Consider the following 18,577-nt stretch of genomic DNA (forward strand, 5'->3'; position numbering starts at 1 on the left):
CTTTTGTCGCTAAAAACACTCCCTACTCGTAACAGCCCGAACTTTTTTGCCATAACACCCCGAAATATCATTTCGCTTTTTAGCATCGGAATAATTCGTTACATAAATATCAAAACGGGTCATCGAGGAGGCTTTTTGTCCCTCATTTCACACTTTTTACTCTCGTTTCATTTATTTTTTAGTTTTTTTCAGGACGAGTGTGCTTTATATCTGAAATGCAGTTTGTTGCGTCTACACCAAACAATGCCGTCCCCAGAGACACATATTCCATTTATGTTTTGTTCTGGTGCACATTATCGTCGCCAGTGTTTACATTTTTATCGCATTAATAAATTACCGAAAAAATAAGTAAACGACTTACAACCTTGAAATTTATTGTTGTTGTAATGAGTTCATCTTAATGGAAAATTTAGGTTTTACATGGGATGTGGGATGCTTGTGTCCCGGTGGGAGTCAAACTGACGGTTTGTGATGTTACTTCAAACGAGAAAATGGATGTTTCTTGTTAATCTTTTTGTGTGAAGTGTGTGAAGAAAAATCAAAATGGCGCTTAGCTTTTTATTCAGTTATTTACAAATTAGAATATTTACAAAATATGTACAGCAAACTTAACGTCCAGTTTATCAAACTGGTCACCTAACATAACGTTACATTCGATTTTTTTTTAAACTTTATAAATCGTAAATAAATATTTCTTTCTTACGAATTACAATAAAAAACACAATTCTTATATTTAAATAAATAACAAAAAATCTCTTAATTCCCAATGACAGCAGGAGCTGGTGCATTTTGTGGCATCTGATTAACAACATTATCAATATGTTTGTACTTTTTTATCCTTTTCCACTCTCCATTATTGTAATTCATCTGGAAATGAGTCTCTGCCACCATAGTGAGATAAGTATCGTCAGGTTGCAAGACATTTTCCTGATCCTCTGACAACTTAATAGTAACAATATTCCCTAAATGAGGACAAGGATTATCCCTTGATCCTGCCATGAATCCCAAAATCAACGCCTTCTCGGGTCTTGTCACTTTGTTCGCAGTTCTGAACATATCCTGAGCTTCCAACATTTGCTCCCTCTGGTGAAAAAATTCAAGATAGAAATTTTTTGACACTTATAAAAAACCCACCGTTAAGGCTAGCCCCCGCCTTTGCAAAGCATTTGACGTCGTCTGTGGCTGAATCCTGATATGCGTCACAGTAGGCGTGGCCTGAGTCGTCCTCTGCGCAATCGCAATATTTGACACTTGTCCCACAGCCTTCACGGATTGGTCCGTTAAAATCGTCCTCTGTCCAGTTGGCGTAGTTGCCAATAGTGGCGGCACAGGTCGCATAGTTGGCAACTGTGTAGCCGCCACTGTTGCCAGTTTTACAGTGGGTGTTGCAATTTGTGCCGTCGTTACTGTGGTCACTGGCGCCGTTGCCACAGTTGTCAAAATGGAAGACGCGGCTGGAGATAAATAAATTGATGGAAAAACACACTTGATTATACTTACTGGTCGGTGTGAGAATGGGTTGTGGCGTGGGAGGGGCGTATGCCGGGGTGGAGCTTAGGCCAGCTGCGTAATCGGGAGTAGTGGTAGTGCCTGAAACAGGCGGGGGGCTTTGTAAGGCAGCGTTTTCTGTGTTCTTCTTCGCATCTTCAATTTCTTGCATCTTTTTGCGTTTTTTAGCCGCAGCGTATCCGAGAGGTTGATCAGCGATGTCGAGAAGTTTAACTCCGCCTTCTTTACGTCCGGCCGGGGGGCGGGCCAATGGAGGCCGATTGTTTATATTATTGTTTAATGCGCCGGATCGGAAGCCCGATGTGGGGACTCTACTTGGGATTCCTTTCAGGGGTGCTATAAAAAACAATGTTACCAACTGTCTATCAAATGACAGTCATACATACTTGTATCAGTCATTTTACGCGGCATGCCTCTTGAACGCACTGGAATGACCGGAGCTGACGACTTTTTGAGATTAGATGCAGCATCTGATGACTTTTGTAATAAATCAGCTCGTAAAGTCGCCGATTTTTGTTTCTTTTTGATGGTGAAATGTTTAGTAGGCTCTGGTTTATGACCAACCTGACAAAAATAAAATTATAACAGTGACAAGTGACGTATGTCACTTACAACAGAGACAAGGGCTGATTTATTTAAATAGTGGCACTCCATTGGTAGCATAACATTCTCAGCTTGTTTGCGAACTAGTTTCCGAAGATCTGTAACTAAATCTGTGAAGATTGGTCTCACTTCGTCCAAATCTGAAATTTCTGTGTTCAAAGACCCAGTCGAAGGATACGTCTTTAAAGCCTCAGCTAACATCGCGACCCACAATTCCGAATCTGCGACGGCCACATCGAGGATTTGCTCCAACTCTAACTTCCACTAAAAAAACAGCAGGTGAGTACGTCATAACCTCAAACAACTTTATTTTGATAATAAAGTTAAAAACAGCACAACTAAAGGGTTAATAACGACAAATGAAAACTGTGAGGGCTTTTATTTTGTAAACATACTTCTTCGAGGTTCCTGCGCGGGATGTGAAAAAAGCTCAACAAAAGCTTTAATTTCACTTGTGTTTGAAGATCGGGAAAACAGTCTTTGATATTGCGTAACACTTCGGCGTTCAATTGCGAGCATATTGAGCCCCCCGTCCAGGAATCGTTCGAAATTCCGAGTTTATTGTGTAACCATAAAGACGTATCGCTGTCACGCACATTCGCCATTTTGCGTTTGGAGCAGTGCTACCGCCACCAGCTGACTAGCACCAAAACCACTACATCAACATTTCCTACAGCGGGAAATTTAAACACATCAATTAATTCGATTTTTTTTTATTAAAACAATTTATAACACGGGAAAATTGTAATTACTGTTCATTTGTTTAGCTAGTGACAGCAGACAAACAAAATAATTCCGACTTTGCGGATTCACATAACAATTAATCTGTTCGTTGATATCGTCCATAATTACGGAATGTTGGTTAACTTCAGGAAGTTGCAACAAACTCGCTGTGCTTCTAACATAATCGGCGACCCGGGCCCTCGACGCCGGGTCCATCTCAATCACACACTCCTCTTCACACTTTTGTTTCATAATCCTGAAGGATAAATAAGTGGGGTCGTTATCACTCGCAACGACTTGAATTTGCCCTAAACTAATTATCCGTTTCACATTATCATCATCAAGATTCACAATAATCAAAGCATCGAGTGTTAAAACCAACCCAATTCCTTTGAAATCTGAATCGTTGAAAATCGTTGCTTCAGTCGCAAAAAGCACATTTTTATAAGTCAGTGAGTTTAGTAGTTTCCATTCGTATTTTAACACTGAGTTTGAATCTAGGAGAGTCAGGTTGCTGACAAGGTCACTCCTAGGTTGCGGTAGGGGGTTCCAACCTGCTCCTTGCAATAAACCTGCAATCGGAATTTTTAATTCCAAAACTGTAAATATAAAATCATTATACCTTGACCAGTCAAGGCCACCAGTTCGGCAGCCCCACTCAAAGGCTTTGTTAGAACTCCCACTAGCCCCAATCCTACACCTGCTGCGAGAGACCGCGGCGATGCCCCATCGGCCATTATACTCTGAAGCGGATGATGAGCGATGCCTCCCACAGCCCCCAAAAGACTGATACCAAGCCCGGTCAAACCCTAAACAAAAATTGTAATACTTTTGTTGTATTCAAAAATTCTTACAGAAATTATAAATAAATGATTTTTATGCCTTTTTGGTTTCTTATTTTATGGGATACAGTTTAGGGGGTTCCCCAATTTAAATAATGAAAATACCTGCATAAATCCTTGAGTCACCCCTTGGGGCTTCTGCCTCCTCTGTTCCTCAGTCCGTCTCAAATGTTCCTCATCTAGAGTCAATCTGTCCAAATTCCTTGCAACACTAGAAGCCAATTTCGTCACAGATTGCAACGTTCCAGCTGTCACGTGTTTCATAAGGGAGGCCGAGCCATGCGTCACACCAGTAAGAAAAGCCCAGGGGCCCTGTATAAGCCCTCGATAAGGCAAATTGATAAAGTCGCGAAGTCCTATACCCATAGCGCGGGCAAGTCCACTGGGACTTCCAAGCAGTTCTAGGGAACTGACGACCCAACCGGCCCCAAAAATGGCCCCCGAAAGGTAATGCATGGTCATTGCGTGCCCCAAGCGATAGGGGGTCGTCAAAAGTCGGCGTCTTTCGAAACGGGCAAACTGGAGAGGGGACTGGTCTAGGGCTATATACATTTTTAGGGAACAATGGACGGACAAAAGGAGCGACAATGGCTCCACTGTGATGTTTTTGAGACTCAAAGGCCTCGCGATTACTGAAGAGTTCCAGAAAACCAACTCGGGGACTCTAACTGAGACGCTTTTGGACGTTGCTTTGGACTCTAGTTTTGGCCCCCCTGCCAGTCGCATGGGAAACAAATGAGTGAAATACTCCACCAATTTATTAATATACAAATCTTCGACGTATATAGAAAGTGAATTTAATTTCACCTTAACTTCTTTTACTCCTGTCACATTTTTTTTTCGCAAATCATCAAACCAAGTCTCTACTATCAGATCCAAAATCAACACACTGTCACTGTCTCTGATCAATTCTTTCGCATTTTTTTCTATGATGTTGGTACTACTTTTTGGTTTTTGGTCCTGACCTACCACAACCACCGGAAAGTCGAATGATTCTTTCGAGTATAACTCATTGTCAAATTGGATGTCTAGTACAGAAAGTGACACTTTCAAATCGTCACTTTGCCGAAGCTCAACTCCCAAATCGTCAAAACTAAAACTCGCAACTCCTTGCTTTTCTAAATCATTGTTATGATCAGCGAGAAATACGAGACTGAAGGATTTAAGAAATGCGAAAATTTCGATCGATTCCCAATTATTTTGCAAAGGGAGAGTTGGTTTGAATAATGACTGGTAGAGAGATAAATTTGGGAGTACTTTTGGTGAATTTTGGTAATTATCAGTGACAACACCCTAAATAAGTTAAAATAAGTCAAGTGATTTAAGTAGGCATGGAAACTTACTTTGTGCCGATTGTCATTTTTTCCAAGTACTGTCTCCATTTCATGGCGCGATAAGCGCCCCCTGATGTCAATCGCGTTAATTTCGACCTCACTTACCGACTCTATCGACAACAGAGTGGTGTAAGATGTGACTTTAACCACCAATCTGACGTCGCCAAAATTAGGTATTTTGACGAACTGTTCCGAATCGTTGACGATACTCACGGCACTTGACCACTCAAAATTATCATTTTCGCCTTAAAAAAATTCAAATTAGTTTCAACTTTATAAGAATCATGAATGGTTGGGTACTTTTCGGTCCTATTGCAAATACTATTTTTTCACTGAAGCAAGTCTGAGGTAATTCTGGGAATTTTTCCGAAACGAAAGGCATGGTGTAGTAAACGCTGGTCCCACATTCGAGTTTCGAGACCCATTTGAAATGTTTTGATTCCGGTACTGCAGCCCCACCCTCGCCAACTGCTTGTCCGCAGTACAGAGATACCGGACTTTTATTTTCTATAAGGGTTTGAGGGCAATCGTCGTGGAATAACGAGAGGTAAGTCTGGCCTTTGCGTTCTTGTGAAGTCAACACGAGAGGAATCTGTGCCAAAAATTAATACAAATAAAAATATTTATTTACAGAAAAATCTGTTCAATTTCGAGTAAGGAGAAGATAGCCAAAAAAATAATAATTGAAGATAGAAATTTTGCAGTTCTCAAATGATTGTACACTCGGGGAAAAAACTATTCACCAGTCTAACTTTGTACTCGGGCTGGGCTTTGTCGCAATAGCGTTTCAGACTAGTTGAAGAGTTGGAAAGCAGGTAATATGTAGAAAAACCCTTATTTAGGAAGTTGGTCCGGACCCGAAAAATGTCTTTTTGTGAAAATTACTTCAATGAGCATTGATTATAACGTATACATTAAATTGTAATTATAATAAACAAGCTTGCTCAAATTATCAAATTACAAATACATAAATTTATTTAAGAAATGTATTTTGCAAGTACACAGTATGTTCCCGGATTAAGTTTACAAGAGGAAAAAAAAATTTATCTTCGACTTTCTGCCAAAACTGCAAAGAAAAAACATTTTTAGCTCGACTTGACTTTTAAGGTTCTTTATCTACAGCTTTCAAAAATCAATATTGTAGGACTAGTTTTAAATGCCAGAATTTTTTAATAAACTGTGAATTTTGCCAATTTCTATCCAGTTATTTCTTTATAATCAAAATTCTGAACTTAATAATACATTTTATAATAGCCAGTCAAAAGGAAACAAATTTTTACCTTTGATTTTACGCCAAAAAAAGCAAAGGAAATACTTTTTTTTCTATAGCAGATGTTAAACTATTTCTTTGACAACTCTTTTAAGTAGATAAAGTAACAATTTAACAGCAAGGGTTGTTTTTGCTTTATCTGAAACCAGCAAATCTGTAATCAAAACTTCATTATTCTGACTCAGTGGAAAGAAAAGTTTTTTTTTTTTGTTACTTTTGGACTTGTAACAATAATCTTTCTTTGCCTTTCAAGTCCCATCACATTGGCGATTTTATTTTTTTAACAACGATGTCATTTTGACAATTAATTAATTAATTGAATAATAATTGTTTTTGTTAAAAATGCCTTTTTCAAGGAGCTATTTTTTGACTTGCCATTTATTAAAATTATGTTTTTTACAAACATTTTTGTTATTTAACTTGCGCTAATAACTCATCTGTCAAAACGACATCAGTGTCAAAAAAATAAAACGCCAATGTGGGATTTAAAACGAAGAGAAAAAATTACTCTAGTTTACACGATTTTTATACCTTAATTTTTTTATAGATTTTGAGTTAAAAAAACTATTTAAAAAAGTCCACCACGTTTAAAAAATATGTAATTAACAAAAATATAAAAACCGCCAAAAAACATATTAAATGTGAGTTATTTTACTTGGTTTTATTATTATACTTTTTGGGTCAGTTTTCTTTATAACAATCCAACAGTAATCTACTAACATATTTTCATCCCAAAAACCTTCGTGTCAATCTTTGAAAACCCTTTTGATCTTGATTAAAACGCTCGTCTTGTTTGTCACTCATGCTCCCTAAATTTTTAGAAAAGAAGTCCAAATGGGAGTGAAATGTTTTTAAGACCTATTTAGACCCATATAGCAATAATTTTGCAATAATTCAGCAACAATTTGAATTTAAATAAATTTTAAATCGGAGGCATTTGTGCAGAAAGCAGGAAAATTAAATTTTCTTTCCATTGAGTGAAAATAATGAACTTTTAAAATTACAGACTTACTGGTTTCAGGTGAAGCAAAAAATGTTTTTCTTTTGCAGTGTTAGCGTAAAATAAAAAAATCCGGGGACATACTTTATAATATTAGTTATTATTATTATTATTATTACGGCATTAAATTTACCACTTTGGGTTTTTTGCTTTGTTTAGAAGTAATAAAAATAAATATAAAAAACGGAAGAAACTAGCTATTTGTTAATAAAATTAAAAGTAAATCACAAAAATTTTGTTAAGATAATGAAATACATGGGCATGCATTTTTTTCTCTAGTTAGTCGGAAACACTATTGTAACAAAGCGCAGTGTTAGCAAAAAATTAGACTGGTGAATAGTTTTTTTCCCTGGGTGTACGTTTCCGAACAGATTTTCGGTGAATTTTTCTTAAATATTACAAAATCCTTACCCACTTTTTCCCCGAAGTCCTAACCGACAAACTCCTTCTTGAGACATTATCGTCGACCCTCACCGGACACGACCATCCAAACTCATATTGCAAACAGAATGAAACATAAAAGGCATAATTCGTACTCGAGTCCGAATTTTCCGCCTCTAGGGCATACCACCGAATTATCGAAATCCCGGAATTAGTCTTATCCAATTGTGGGGCGACCGAAAACGACAACTTTTCGATATTCACGGGTACATTAAACACTTTATCACAGTCAGAAACGGCAAAACAAACAACCTGAATTTGATTCAGCAGATAATTACTAAAAACATGGGACGAGGAGATTTTCAAGAGACGAATCTGATCCGAAATAACGCTTGTGAGTGACACCATTGCGACCTTGAATCATTTTTTGTTAATCTAAGAAGAAAAATTTAAAAAATCATACATCAGATCCGCACTTGACTGTAGTTTTAATGCTGCCCTCTGGCGGTAAAGTGCCCGAAATTTTCGGCATGTAAAACGTCTGACTCCAATCAGACGTCGACAATTGGAGAGGCGGCGAATAGGATAAACCACCCCCAGTATCAACACCCAGATGAAAATTGTCCTGGAAAAAAACTTAAGGCCGGGTTATCCCACTTTGTGGTTACTTACGTCAAGTTTAGGTGGGGCTACTATCCCGTATTGCGGGATTCGACACAGTTCAGTCCCATTCATGAATAACGAAACGGGACAACCGAAAGTATTCACCATTAAGCACCAGGGTAACAATTCGACTGATAAAGCACTTGAATACTGACAAGCATTTTGGTATCGGACTTGAATAGTTGTTTGGGGTTGTTCCTCGACTATCCATTCAACTTTTTCTAAGTCTTCCCCAAAGTAGGGCCACTTCGAAACGTCAAAATTCCTCAAACTGTCTAAAATATCGTCGATGTTCTCCTTATCAGCCTTCTTAAAAAATTTCTGTTGATCGACTAAACTATAATTTAGAGGGATATAAGGGTCCGAAATGGATGTCCCATCACTAAAAAAAAAATTTGTAGAATTGTAACGCCTCAAAGCTTGATTTACTGTAATTTGAAAGTCAATTGGTGCGAATGATCGATAGTTCCAGGACAGTAGAGTTGCTGTAACTCGCCTTTGCCTCGCACACTCGAATCGAGATGTACATTCAGAGTCGGTGTTTCAATATGAATGTTTGACGTTATGGGGAGATTGGATTTAACCATAAATAAAGGCCACAACATTGCCAGAATTCGTTTGCCCTTTTGGCAATCCTGGACCACAATGCGACACCAAATGCTTAAAAATTGCCCACGTTCCTGCAACGGGACTAAAAAAAAATATTATAAGGTTTACGACTTGGCTAATTTTACTAGAATCTATACCTTTGACCAGCCACGGTTGGGCCCCTTTCGTGTGCTCCTTGAGGGGAATGTCGCCAGTCCACGCCGAATCCAACCCGAAAAACCTCAACCGAAAGAAATAATTCAACCGACTGTCGATAAACATAGATGGCGTGATAGTCTTGCCACCCAAGACATGAACCGGTGCTCTTTTCAACTCCTTATCATCCCTCGATTCGGGAATGATTTTAAACTCGAAATGCTCCAATAGCATGTTAGCAATGACAAATTGTCCCCCGATCGTCACTTGTTTTTGACTCGTCGACAGCGCCTTGATCGTCACAATCACATTTAAATTATTTTCTAAATTCAGAGCCACAAAATGTGTACCTTCTTCGTCTATTCGAAACGGTTTCGACCACAACCATCCTCTCTCTTCGAATGCCACTTTCAACTTTCTTTTGCTTTTCGACGATCTCCAACAATACAAGTGAAAAGATCGACTCGGTAATAGAATGTCTTCGTCGGTTCCGACTTGTCCGAACCTCAGATTGATATTTGTGTCGTTACAAATGACATATCGTGTGAAAATCACCAAGTCGTGGTCCGACTCGAGTGATTTTTGGGCCCACATTTGCGAATTTACTGTCAAAGTGTGTGCTACTGTAGGTCCGAAAATGATCCGAATCGGGTTTGAAACCACTCCCAATGTCAGTTTTTTGGCCAAATTCAACTCAAGTTTAAACATGAATTGGTCAACTAGACTTTGTTCGGTGAGAAAAGTATAATCGATGGTTGAGCAACTCAGATGTGAGGTAAGATCGCAATAGAGCATGTTCGAATCCCAGTGGGCCATGTGGAGCCTCAAATTAGTCGAAGTAACCTTCAGGAATGTATGGTTGGCAGGAATGGCTTGATCTGGGGTGAAATGTCGGAAACTTAACGGCACCAGTGACATACCCTTGTCAAAGTTATTCACCAATGAGAGTTCGAGTTTGGAAACATACAACACTGCAGTGAAGTTAGGCACTATAGCTTTATTGAAATAGGAATCAATTCGCATGCAAGCCGCTAGGGCGCGTGGCGAAATCACATTCCGGTTGATTTTTCTCCCGTTTGAGTCTAAACTGGTCAAAACAACCCTCCAAATATACGCTACCGCCCTCTGGGGTTCGCTTTTGGGTAAATCAAGGTAGCACACTTCACTTTCGGATAGACTAAACTGGGCATAGGGTATATAACTGCAGTGATAATCGGACCAATACTGGAGGCTACAAGTCACTTGGGTCGGTTCCGGGTCTATAGAAATCTCAAGTGGGACCGGAAAAATCCGGACTTTGGTCAAAGCCCGCGGTTGGGGGTATCTCCAAGCCATGGCACTCGTCTCTTTACAATTCCAAAACATGACCTGATAGGGGAGTGGCAATTCCTCGCTGTTGGCACCACTGGCTTCGATAAATTGGAAAGCACCAGCTCTTAGATCATCTTTGTAGTGTTGGTCTTTTTCCGGGATTACTATTTTAGGGTCCGAAGGGGTACTTGGACTTACATATGAGGTGAATTCAGACAATTCTTTGGTGATTTTTTCCATGCAAATGATTTGTTCAGGGCTTATATCTAATAATAAACAATCGCTATCGATGCTCAAGTGGATTTGGGGCTCAGTATCGTCGCGCTGCCATGACTCGACAAGAGCACCAAATTCAAAAGTTACAGTCCAAGGGTTGAGAAGTAGTCTTTTCACATTGTTACTTGTCACAGACAAAGTCATACATTCTAAAGTAGAAAAACTTTGAATTTTCTCCGGTCTCTCACTCAAAAAAAGCCGATTCTTGCTCTTATTTATTGTAAAAGTGGCATCTAGATTGTTTTCGGTCTCCACAACTACGACCAATTGATCAGTTTTAAACTGTATGGTGTCTATTCCTTTCAAATTATCTTTGACACGTCTAAACCAACCCAAATCGGGTTCAACTTCCTTCACCTCACTCACTAGTGGGAAAGTTTCAAGAATTTTATTTTTTATAGTAAGTAGAGACGTAATTTTTGTCGGTGAGCAAGCCAATTTGGTCGGCCTTGAAACGTCAATAAAAAAATTCGCCATTTTTCCGTGCTCTTTAGTGTATTTCAAAGTAAAAAAAGCAGGGGGAATCCCCGTGACAAGATCAGGGTGTCCCGACCGCGTCACTACTAAGTCAACCGGGAAATCCTGTATGGTCGGTACGGATGAAACCGGGACATTTTTAGAGTCGTTGAGTTTAATACCCACATCAAAACACGACAAATGCACGTTATTCGCAAATTGCTGCTTCGACGAATACACATTTGGTTGTGACACGAAGAAATAAAGCAAAGGGACGTATTTTTTGTGGCTTCGAATCGCTTCGTCGACACTTTCTTCCTCAGAAGCCTCGTAATTGCGGTCTTCTTCCTGATGAGGTAAAAATTGGGATTTCGATTTGGGATTAATTGGAATTGCTTACGTCAACATATTTCGTTTTTTTAGTGCGATGGCTGCTTTGAAGGGATTGAGTAATGCAGAATTGGTACAGACAACAGGAGATCTTGCCGGCGGTGAAGAGGATTTCAGATGGTGTTTCGTTGAAACTCTGGGATGGTACGGAAACTTTGTGTTTTTCTTTGGTCGGCTGAAAAATTTCAATGCAAGATAAAACAAGAACTAAGCTAGGCTTTTTTTAATTTTCAAGTAGAAACGAAAATCGTCCTCATCAATGTTCCGTTTTTTTGTTACAAATTTAAACAGGAGATAGTATATTCAATTTTAAGAGAAAAGTTTCCTATGAACATGTATCGAAAAATGCTACGCAAGGGAGCTACACCCTCTCCAAGGGGGTGATAACCAGATGATAACCTTTATACACCTAAGCAAATTCAAAGAAAAAAATGTTCAAATTTTTAATCAGGAGCTTCCTAAACTGAGTGGGTTTAAGGTAAAAAGTACTCTATTTTGGCTGTAGTTTCTTGCCACTTTCAGCAACAAAATAATAAATTTCATAGTTTTTCATGAAAAGGTCTTCCGATACAACTTACTGATTTTGAGTAAAACCAGTTTCAGATTTTGAGTAAAACCAGTTTCAAAATTTATATTACAAACCACAAAGCATAAAAATTAAAAATTAAATTCGTTTTACCAAAAAATGAAAACTTCTGTCTTAAAATTGAATAATCTATCATCTATTTAAATTTGTAACAATAACACTGTATAATAAAAAAAAATCCCGGCGCATCCACCATTCTTATCGTACATTTTCATTCAATTTGAGATTAAAAATCACAATTAGACACGCTTTTTTTGAATTAGATAACCCTCAATGTTACCAAATAGCAACAAAAATTTCTTGTAAAGCATTGGAAACTTTTCTATTTAATTTATAAAACACTTCTTAACAATTTTTGCTTCCGAAATTTATTTTTGCTTTCTTTAATCGTGACAAAGTTGTGTTTTTTTGTGTTTGTGGGTTGTGTTTTTGATCAATATTTTTATTTACAAAAAATACAATTAAAAAATAAAACAACTGGTGCTTACCTGTACTGGCGACTTTGACGATAAAACACTCCGAATTTCCGACGTATCAATCCCTGAATCCTTATAAAATTCCGTCAGCTCCGTTTCTAAATCATCCTTAAAAATATCAAATCTGGTGTAAGGATATGTAATTTCCATCCGTTCTTTGACCAAATTTCCACTAATAGGAAACTTGAATTCGTTAATTAAGGCCGAAACCAACTTCAATTGATCCAATGACAAGAAAATCGCAATATCTGTCACAAAATTAATCTCAAACGAACTACAACAAACAATAATTTCGTTCTTATAAACCATCGTCGGTGCCGCAACTACACTGATATCAAACCTAAAAAAAAAACAAAAATCAAATAGCAAAACCTTAACAGAATCGAACATTACTTTTCAACAACTTGCTTCAAATTAAGTATTGGTACAATACTCAACTTCCCCTGTTTCAAATTATTCCATTCCAGGGCCGGATTCTCATTAATCCCTCGGGAATTCCCCCGCATGTTCAAAACCTGCTCCAAATCCTTCCAACTGGTGCTGCTAACCGACATCCCAGTCACATCCAACTGATACTGTCTATCCTCCAACTCGCTCCCGGGGATGGTCAAAATCCTGGCTTGGGCGGCTTGTCGGTAAATATCGGGTCTGATCGGAGTCCGACATATCGGATTCGGAACAGTTGGGCTTAGTCCGATTTTCTCGACTTGAAGCACAAAAACATCATGGTTGCCACCCCCTGCCAACTCACTCGACGGCACCAACAATCGAATATCGTGACATTCAAGATACGCAAGCGGGAGGGCTTGATTCGTAAAAGTCGGCTTGTTTTTGGTGGGGATTTCAGTTACACTTGTCTCATCAAAACCCTCTAAAAAGGGGGCTATAATCGAGTAGAAACCCATGAGTGTCTTAATCGAAACAACGACATCTATCGGTTGGACACTAATGACAATTTCAGTGATGTAACGCGACGTTGCCAGATTTGTTTTTTTTGTTTTTTGAACGGTCCCCCATAGGTTATGGGTGTGTTGACTGCTGGCCCTTGTGATTGTCATTCCAATAAAACCGCTCTCTTCGGGTCGCTTCTCGACAACATCCTCTCTCAGTCGTACCACAACCCCGGAAAAAGACCCCCTTTGCCACTTATTACGGTCCTTATATTTTTTATAGTGTTGTACAGAAATCGAGCCGATTTTACTCTTCATTTTCAAGTAAACATTCTGATAGTCGAGACTACTAACAATATCTTCGACGTCTATCACCAGTTTCAATTGACAGTCACTTGTTTCGTGTGCTAGTAATTCGATTGAAAATTTCGTTACGGTCCATTGTATCCACGCGGTGAGTTTAATATTTTCGTTGGGGTCACTCGAGTCCGGCCCTGGAATCGTCCCACTTGACTCCAAAGTCTGATCTTTGACCGTCGGGGACAGGGACGGACTGGCTACGGTGACTATGGAAGGCAAGTCGGGTTGTTTTTGCACTTCAATTGTTTTTTTCGGTACTAAACTGTTGAAAAATTCAGTTAAACCGTAAATTAAGCTCGCCAAGAGGTACATCTGGGCTTCCGAAACCGAAATAATAATCGGAGTAACATCAATGTGGACGTAAACCCCGAGACTGCCGAGTGTGCTTTCAGCAGGGGTATAATCTGGTGCTTTACCATCGGTTATAACCGGTTTGGTTGAGAGGCCGACCGTTGCATTGATGCGTACTGTTTTTAAAAACGCGACTTCTTTACCATTTTCCATGGAGTAGCAATTTAAATCCGAAATGGACATCGTCCAAGGGAAACTTGACCTGTCTGAAAATTCGGTTATAACACTTTCGGTTAAAAAAATCGAAACGTACCAGCATTCCAAACTGTTTCCGGCAATTTGACCGGCAATTTTTTCAAATATTTCACAACATTTTGTTTTTGGGCGCTGTGTATATTGGCAAAAGGCAAAGTGATGACCATTACGTTTGGTACCAATTTTTTATTCAAAGCCTCTCTGATGGCCTCCTCGACACCTTGAGAACCGACAGCCGAGATCGAAGCCATCGGAAAATAAATAATACATTGGGAAATGTGACCACTCAAAAGCATGCTTTTCCAAACCGGATGCCAGGTTTTCAAAAATTCGTAAATTTTTTCTTGTAACTGGAAATAAATTGACAGGTCAATGTACCTCCAGACCGGATAAAACTCACATCGACTTGTTCTTCTTCTTCAATCAGTGGTAATTTTTGTTGAGGTGCATAAATAATCTCTCGGTCGGAACTGCTATGAATTGAACCGATTTGAGCACTTCGCCGAGGAGTTTCGGAAGTGCTTCCGTAAACTTCCGAGTAACTCAAACTCTTATAATGGACACGTTCTGAAACATTTTGCTAAACATGGGTCCCACACTACTTGACATCATTTGTAAAACATTAAAATTGCCCTTGTTTGTATTCTTAAATGCGGAGTATTTTATTATTTTGCAAAAAAACATAGTTGCCATCTTACTGTTACACAAATTGTACGGCAAAATCTTTTTTTTAAATAAGATTATCACATTCAACAGGAAAAACAAAATAAAAGAGAAAGCAAAATGAGTAGACAATATATTAGTCAAGTCGCAAACCTAACCAGACTTGATTTCTACTGTACCTTCTGCCCTATAAGCACCGATTTTGATTGGATGGTACAACAACCATTTGCACACGAGAGGATCCACACACACATTAATTTCTTGCAAATTAAAAATAACCAACGACGGATGCGTCTGCGATTCCGGTTTCAATGGATATTGAATAGTGGCAATAAAAAGAGGCAAATCCTCTGAAAAACTGCCCTGGATTTAAAAAAATACTAGTCATAAATCACACTCACCTTGATTTTTTTGTAGTCTTCGGTTCAGGTCCTGACAAAAATAAAACTTGTTGAATATCAGAAACCGAGTTGATTTTTTTACTGTCATTCTCGTACGATTCAAAAATAAAGGCTTTTATTGATTCGAGAGCCAAGTCTATTGAGACCGTGCTATTCGTACAGACTTTTTTAAACCTGAGACCTTCAACGGATAATTCTAAATACGGCATTGCTAAAAAAATTCACGATAAATTATTACAAAATTTTTTATTTTGTTACCATAATCTTTGCTGGCGTCGTACAGCAACGACGTATACCGCAAACTCTTAAGCCCCGTTGTATCTTTTTTAAAAATATTGTTAATCAAGTGTGACACCACAATCAACTTAGCTTTCGTACAATTAAAAGTCAGACTTTCTAAAACACAACGAATCGAGAAAATTCACAATTTAATCGTTTCTAACCTGACTGAAAATTAATTTCGCTGTGCATCACATTCGGATTGACCCAATACTGCGGACTCAAAATACTCCTACTTTGATACGACAAATTAAAAGGGACCACGAGAGTCGTATAATTATTCTGTTTAAGAATTAAACGACTACACAAACCCACTATATTAACATTCAATTTTGTGAAACACGCCTCAAACATTTTTTGAGGAGGTTCCGGGAGCTGACAAGTCGTGTGAACTAGTCGGTTCACATACATCGGATTACTGAGACAAATTTCGATCAATTTGCACTCAATTGTGACTTTCGGGAGTTTATGGAGTTGAATCACAGGCAAAGAAGTTGAATGTTTTTTCATTTTTTTAAACAAAGAGCCTTTGGCCGGCTCAAAAAACGGATGATCCATAAATTGCAATTCAACAACAGGTTGGAATAACATAATTTTGACTGTTCTAGTCGGTATGAATTCATTCAAAGCATCAAAATCCTCCTCCGATGGAGGCAACAACTCTGTTAAAACCGGTTCCGGTTTGGGGACATAATAGGGGGGATAGTCGTACATAGATGACGCCATTTGGAGCGAACTAGTCCGGTGAAAAAACCCAGAACACACCCGGAACTTCAACGGACCGATGTAGACCCTCACGTTTGCTTTTTCGGTCAAATTACTAGGAAAAAATTATTTTTTGGTAAAACTAATTAACCGAGTTACCTATACTCCAAGTTGCTCCCTAAATCGGATAAAATATCACTAGAAGTATCATCGGGGATCTCCATTTGATACAAATAATCACAAGCAAAAGCTGGGGTACGTTCCAGGAGCACCGCTTCCGTATTTGTAAACATGTGAAACTCCCAATTCGTGTTATAATTTCTGTACTGGCCCTGATTCTCGACCGCTTGGGCGTCAAATAACGAGTTACTTTTGTGATTTGATGACTGGCTACCTGCATTTGTTTATTAAACGAGTTTGGGGATTTTTCATACTAACCTATGGCTAAATAGGGGAATAACCCTTCGGCCGATTCAGGGTGGGCACAACTGCACGGCCCCACTGGCAATAACATGATTTCGCTGACTCCAAACCCCACATTCGACCATTTCCTCCCAACCGAAATCAATTCTGAGTAAATCCCCTGAAGTTGGAGGGTCAGTAGTGAATAATAACGGATTTTTTTCTGGCTGTAATATCCCTTATCATGACTAGTCTCAGATACTTTAAACGTCAATGAAGCATTATCAACGTAAAACCCGATTTGGATTATATGCCCCGATTGGTTGAAAAATTGCTCATTTTCCAGACTTTCATCCCATTGGGTTGGCAAGACTGATGAAACGTATGACCACGCCCACCCGGTCCATGTCTCAGTGTTGCCACCGCTATCTAAACAATAATTTAGCAAAAATCCCAACATTTATACCAATCAGAAACCTTTACTGTCTTGCGTTTGAGCTGAGTTCTCCTGTGCGTCACTATTCGACTTCAATTGTTTTTGTTGCAAGGCAGAGAGTAAAACAAGGAGGCGGAGGAACATAGGGACTTGTTGTTCAGTCATGCTGAATTCCATTTTGTTACAATAGACGTCTAAACGAGTCAATGAAGTTTTGTTTGAGGTTGAGGAATGATAAGTTCTTAGTAAATGCATAGTCATTGAGCAACGGTAAAGCATGGGTTCTTGGTAAAAGTCGATTTTTCCGGACGCGTTTCTTTTGTCTAAACACACTGTTAGGTCGTTTACGCCGATCACTTTTCTCATTACGACCTGAGTTGGGGAAATGTCTGGAAATTTTTCATGAAACAATTTTTTTGGGGGGAGAAATCACTACCTGTGTAAGCAGCTTCCCATTTCTCATTACAGGACTCTACTTTCAAATGTTTTACATTCATAGACAAGACTATATCTTCTTCTACATATTTGAGAATTAAATTATTACAAAATATCCTAATATTGCTCACTATTTTATTTATTAATAATTGCACGTAGTTTGGGGGCGCCTCTACTTCTTGCCTAAAAAATTGCTTTTTATTTATGTATTTCAAATTTCTTGATGTCAACCTGTGGCCAGAGCTTTTTTTATGTTTGTCTCTAGTTGGGGACGTATCAGAAGCTACGCTATCGTTGGCGTCTTTCAATTTTAAAACGCATTCTGAAATTATGGTTGTGAAAGAAATAAGTTCATTTTAATTGGTACCAATGGTATTGATGGTGATTGTGATGGGTTCCGAGGTCAATTTCGTCCATGGTACATGAATCAAAAGCTCCCTGATATGACCAGAAATAAAGCTAAAAGGCGACTGTAATTCCTGTTCAAGCACTTCTAATCTTAAATCTAAGTTATGAAAGGATGCATCACCGCCCCATAAAGAAACCTGCAAACAAAAATTATTACGGGGCCTCTAGTGGGATGTAAACTGAGGCACCTGAGAGTCTTCCAACCGGAAGTTTTTGATGTACTTATCAACATAACTAAGCAAAATTGGTGCAATGTATGACTCTAACTTGAACATTTTTTACCTGAAAAATACATTTTATTAATAAATTGATAAGGATACAACCGTACAACAAAGTGACGAATCACTTTAATCCTCTTGTTTATTCCATTGTGAAAGAGTTGGCAAAAACTGATAATCAAATCGATTAAAAAAATTAAAATATTTACAATAACACAAAAAATGTTTTTACGTCAGATTCTTATGACAGTTGACAGCTTTTTTGTAGTG

At 38.6% G+C, this 18,577-nt stretch overlaps 2 protein-coding genes and 1 long non-coding RNA gene across 3 annotated transcripts; 1 reads left to right on the plus strand and 2 right to left on the minus strand.

Annotated features, from left to right (window-relative positions):
- Positions 1 to 544: 544 nt before the first annotated feature.
- Positions 545 to 2,752, minus strand: LOC123016039 (negative elongation factor A). The gene is made up of 6 exons (XM_044416230.1): positions 2,508 to 2,752; positions 2,122 to 2,376; positions 1,896 to 2,073; positions 1,501 to 1,845; positions 1,135 to 1,454; positions 545 to 1,083 (listed from the first exon to the last, which is right to left on the minus strand). The coding sequence occupies exons 1-6, from the start codon at positions 2,715 to 2,717 to the stop codon at positions 757 to 759; spliced, it is 1,635 nt and encodes a 544-aa protein (XP_044272165.1). The 5' UTR covers positions 2,718 to 2,752; the 3' UTR covers positions 545 to 756.
- Positions 1,990 to 3,720, plus strand: LOC123016041. Its single transcript, XR_006413420.1, has 2 exons — positions 1,990 to 2,391; positions 3,510 to 3,720. It is a non-coding gene; the product is annotated as an uncharacterized LOC123016041 (long non-coding RNA).
- Positions 2,811 to 18,557, minus strand: LOC123016038 (vacuolar protein sorting-associated protein 13B). The gene is made up of 27 exons (XM_044416229.1): positions 18,418 to 18,557; positions 18,278 to 18,371; positions 18,049 to 18,226; positions 17,913 to 18,003; positions 17,683 to 17,864; positions 17,288 to 17,635; positions 16,847 to 17,239; positions 16,568 to 16,802; positions 15,868 to 16,523; positions 15,683 to 15,820; positions 15,425 to 15,635; positions 15,203 to 15,381; positions 14,761 to 14,927; positions 14,419 to 14,710; positions 12,958 to 14,371; positions 12,577 to 12,904; positions 11,513 to 11,677; positions 9,072 to 11,460; positions 8,755 to 9,016; positions 8,335 to 8,707; positions 8,126 to 8,287; positions 7,693 to 8,076; positions 5,312 to 5,603; positions 5,021 to 5,256; positions 3,783 to 4,970; positions 3,458 to 3,644; positions 2,811 to 3,407 (listed from the first exon to the last, which is right to left on the minus strand). Exons 2-27 carry the CDS (start codon positions 18,362 to 18,364, stop codon positions 2,839 to 2,841), a joined length of 11,106 nt encoding a protein of 3,701 aa, XP_044272164.1. The 5' UTR covers positions 18,365 to 18,371; positions 18,418 to 18,557; the 3' UTR covers positions 2,811 to 2,838.
- Positions 18,558 to 18,577: the final 20 nt, after the last annotated feature.

The sequence above is a fragment of the Tribolium madens genome, unplaced genomic scaffold (genome assembly GCF_015345945.1).
Source record: "Tribolium madens isolate multiple individuals breed KSU strain unplaced genomic scaffold, Tmad_KSU_1.1 Scaffold_19;HRSCAF=116;Tcas5.2_LG9, whole genome shotgun sequence".
Taxonomy (NCBI): domain Eukaryota; kingdom Metazoa; phylum Arthropoda; class Insecta; order Coleoptera; family Tenebrionidae; genus Tribolium; species Tribolium madens.

Coding starts and splice junctions, on each gene's coding strand:
- LOC123016039 (XM_044416230.1), bottom strand. CDS start 2,717: ATGGCGAATGTGCGTGACAGCGATACGTCTTTATGGTTACACAATAAA. Junction 2,074..2,121: donor AATCAGCCCTTGTCTCTGTT/GTAAGTGACATA, acceptor TATTTTTGTCAG/GTTGGTCATAAACCAGAGCC. Junction 1,846..1,895: donor GCGTAAAATGACTGATACAA/GTATGTATGACT, acceptor TGTTTTTTATAG/CACCCCTGAAAGGAATCCCA.
- LOC123016038 (XM_044416229.1), bottom strand. CDS start 18,364: ATGTTCAAGTTAGAGTCATACATTGCACCAATTTTGCTTAGTTATGTT. Junction 15,821..15,867: donor CGAAATTAATTTTCAGTCAG/GTTAGAAACGAT, acceptor GTTGTGTTTTAG/AAAGTCTGACTTTTAATTGT. Junction 3,408..3,457: donor GGTGGCCTTGACTGGTCAAG/GTATAATGATTT, acceptor TTCCGATTGCAG/GTTTATTGCAAGGAGCAGGT.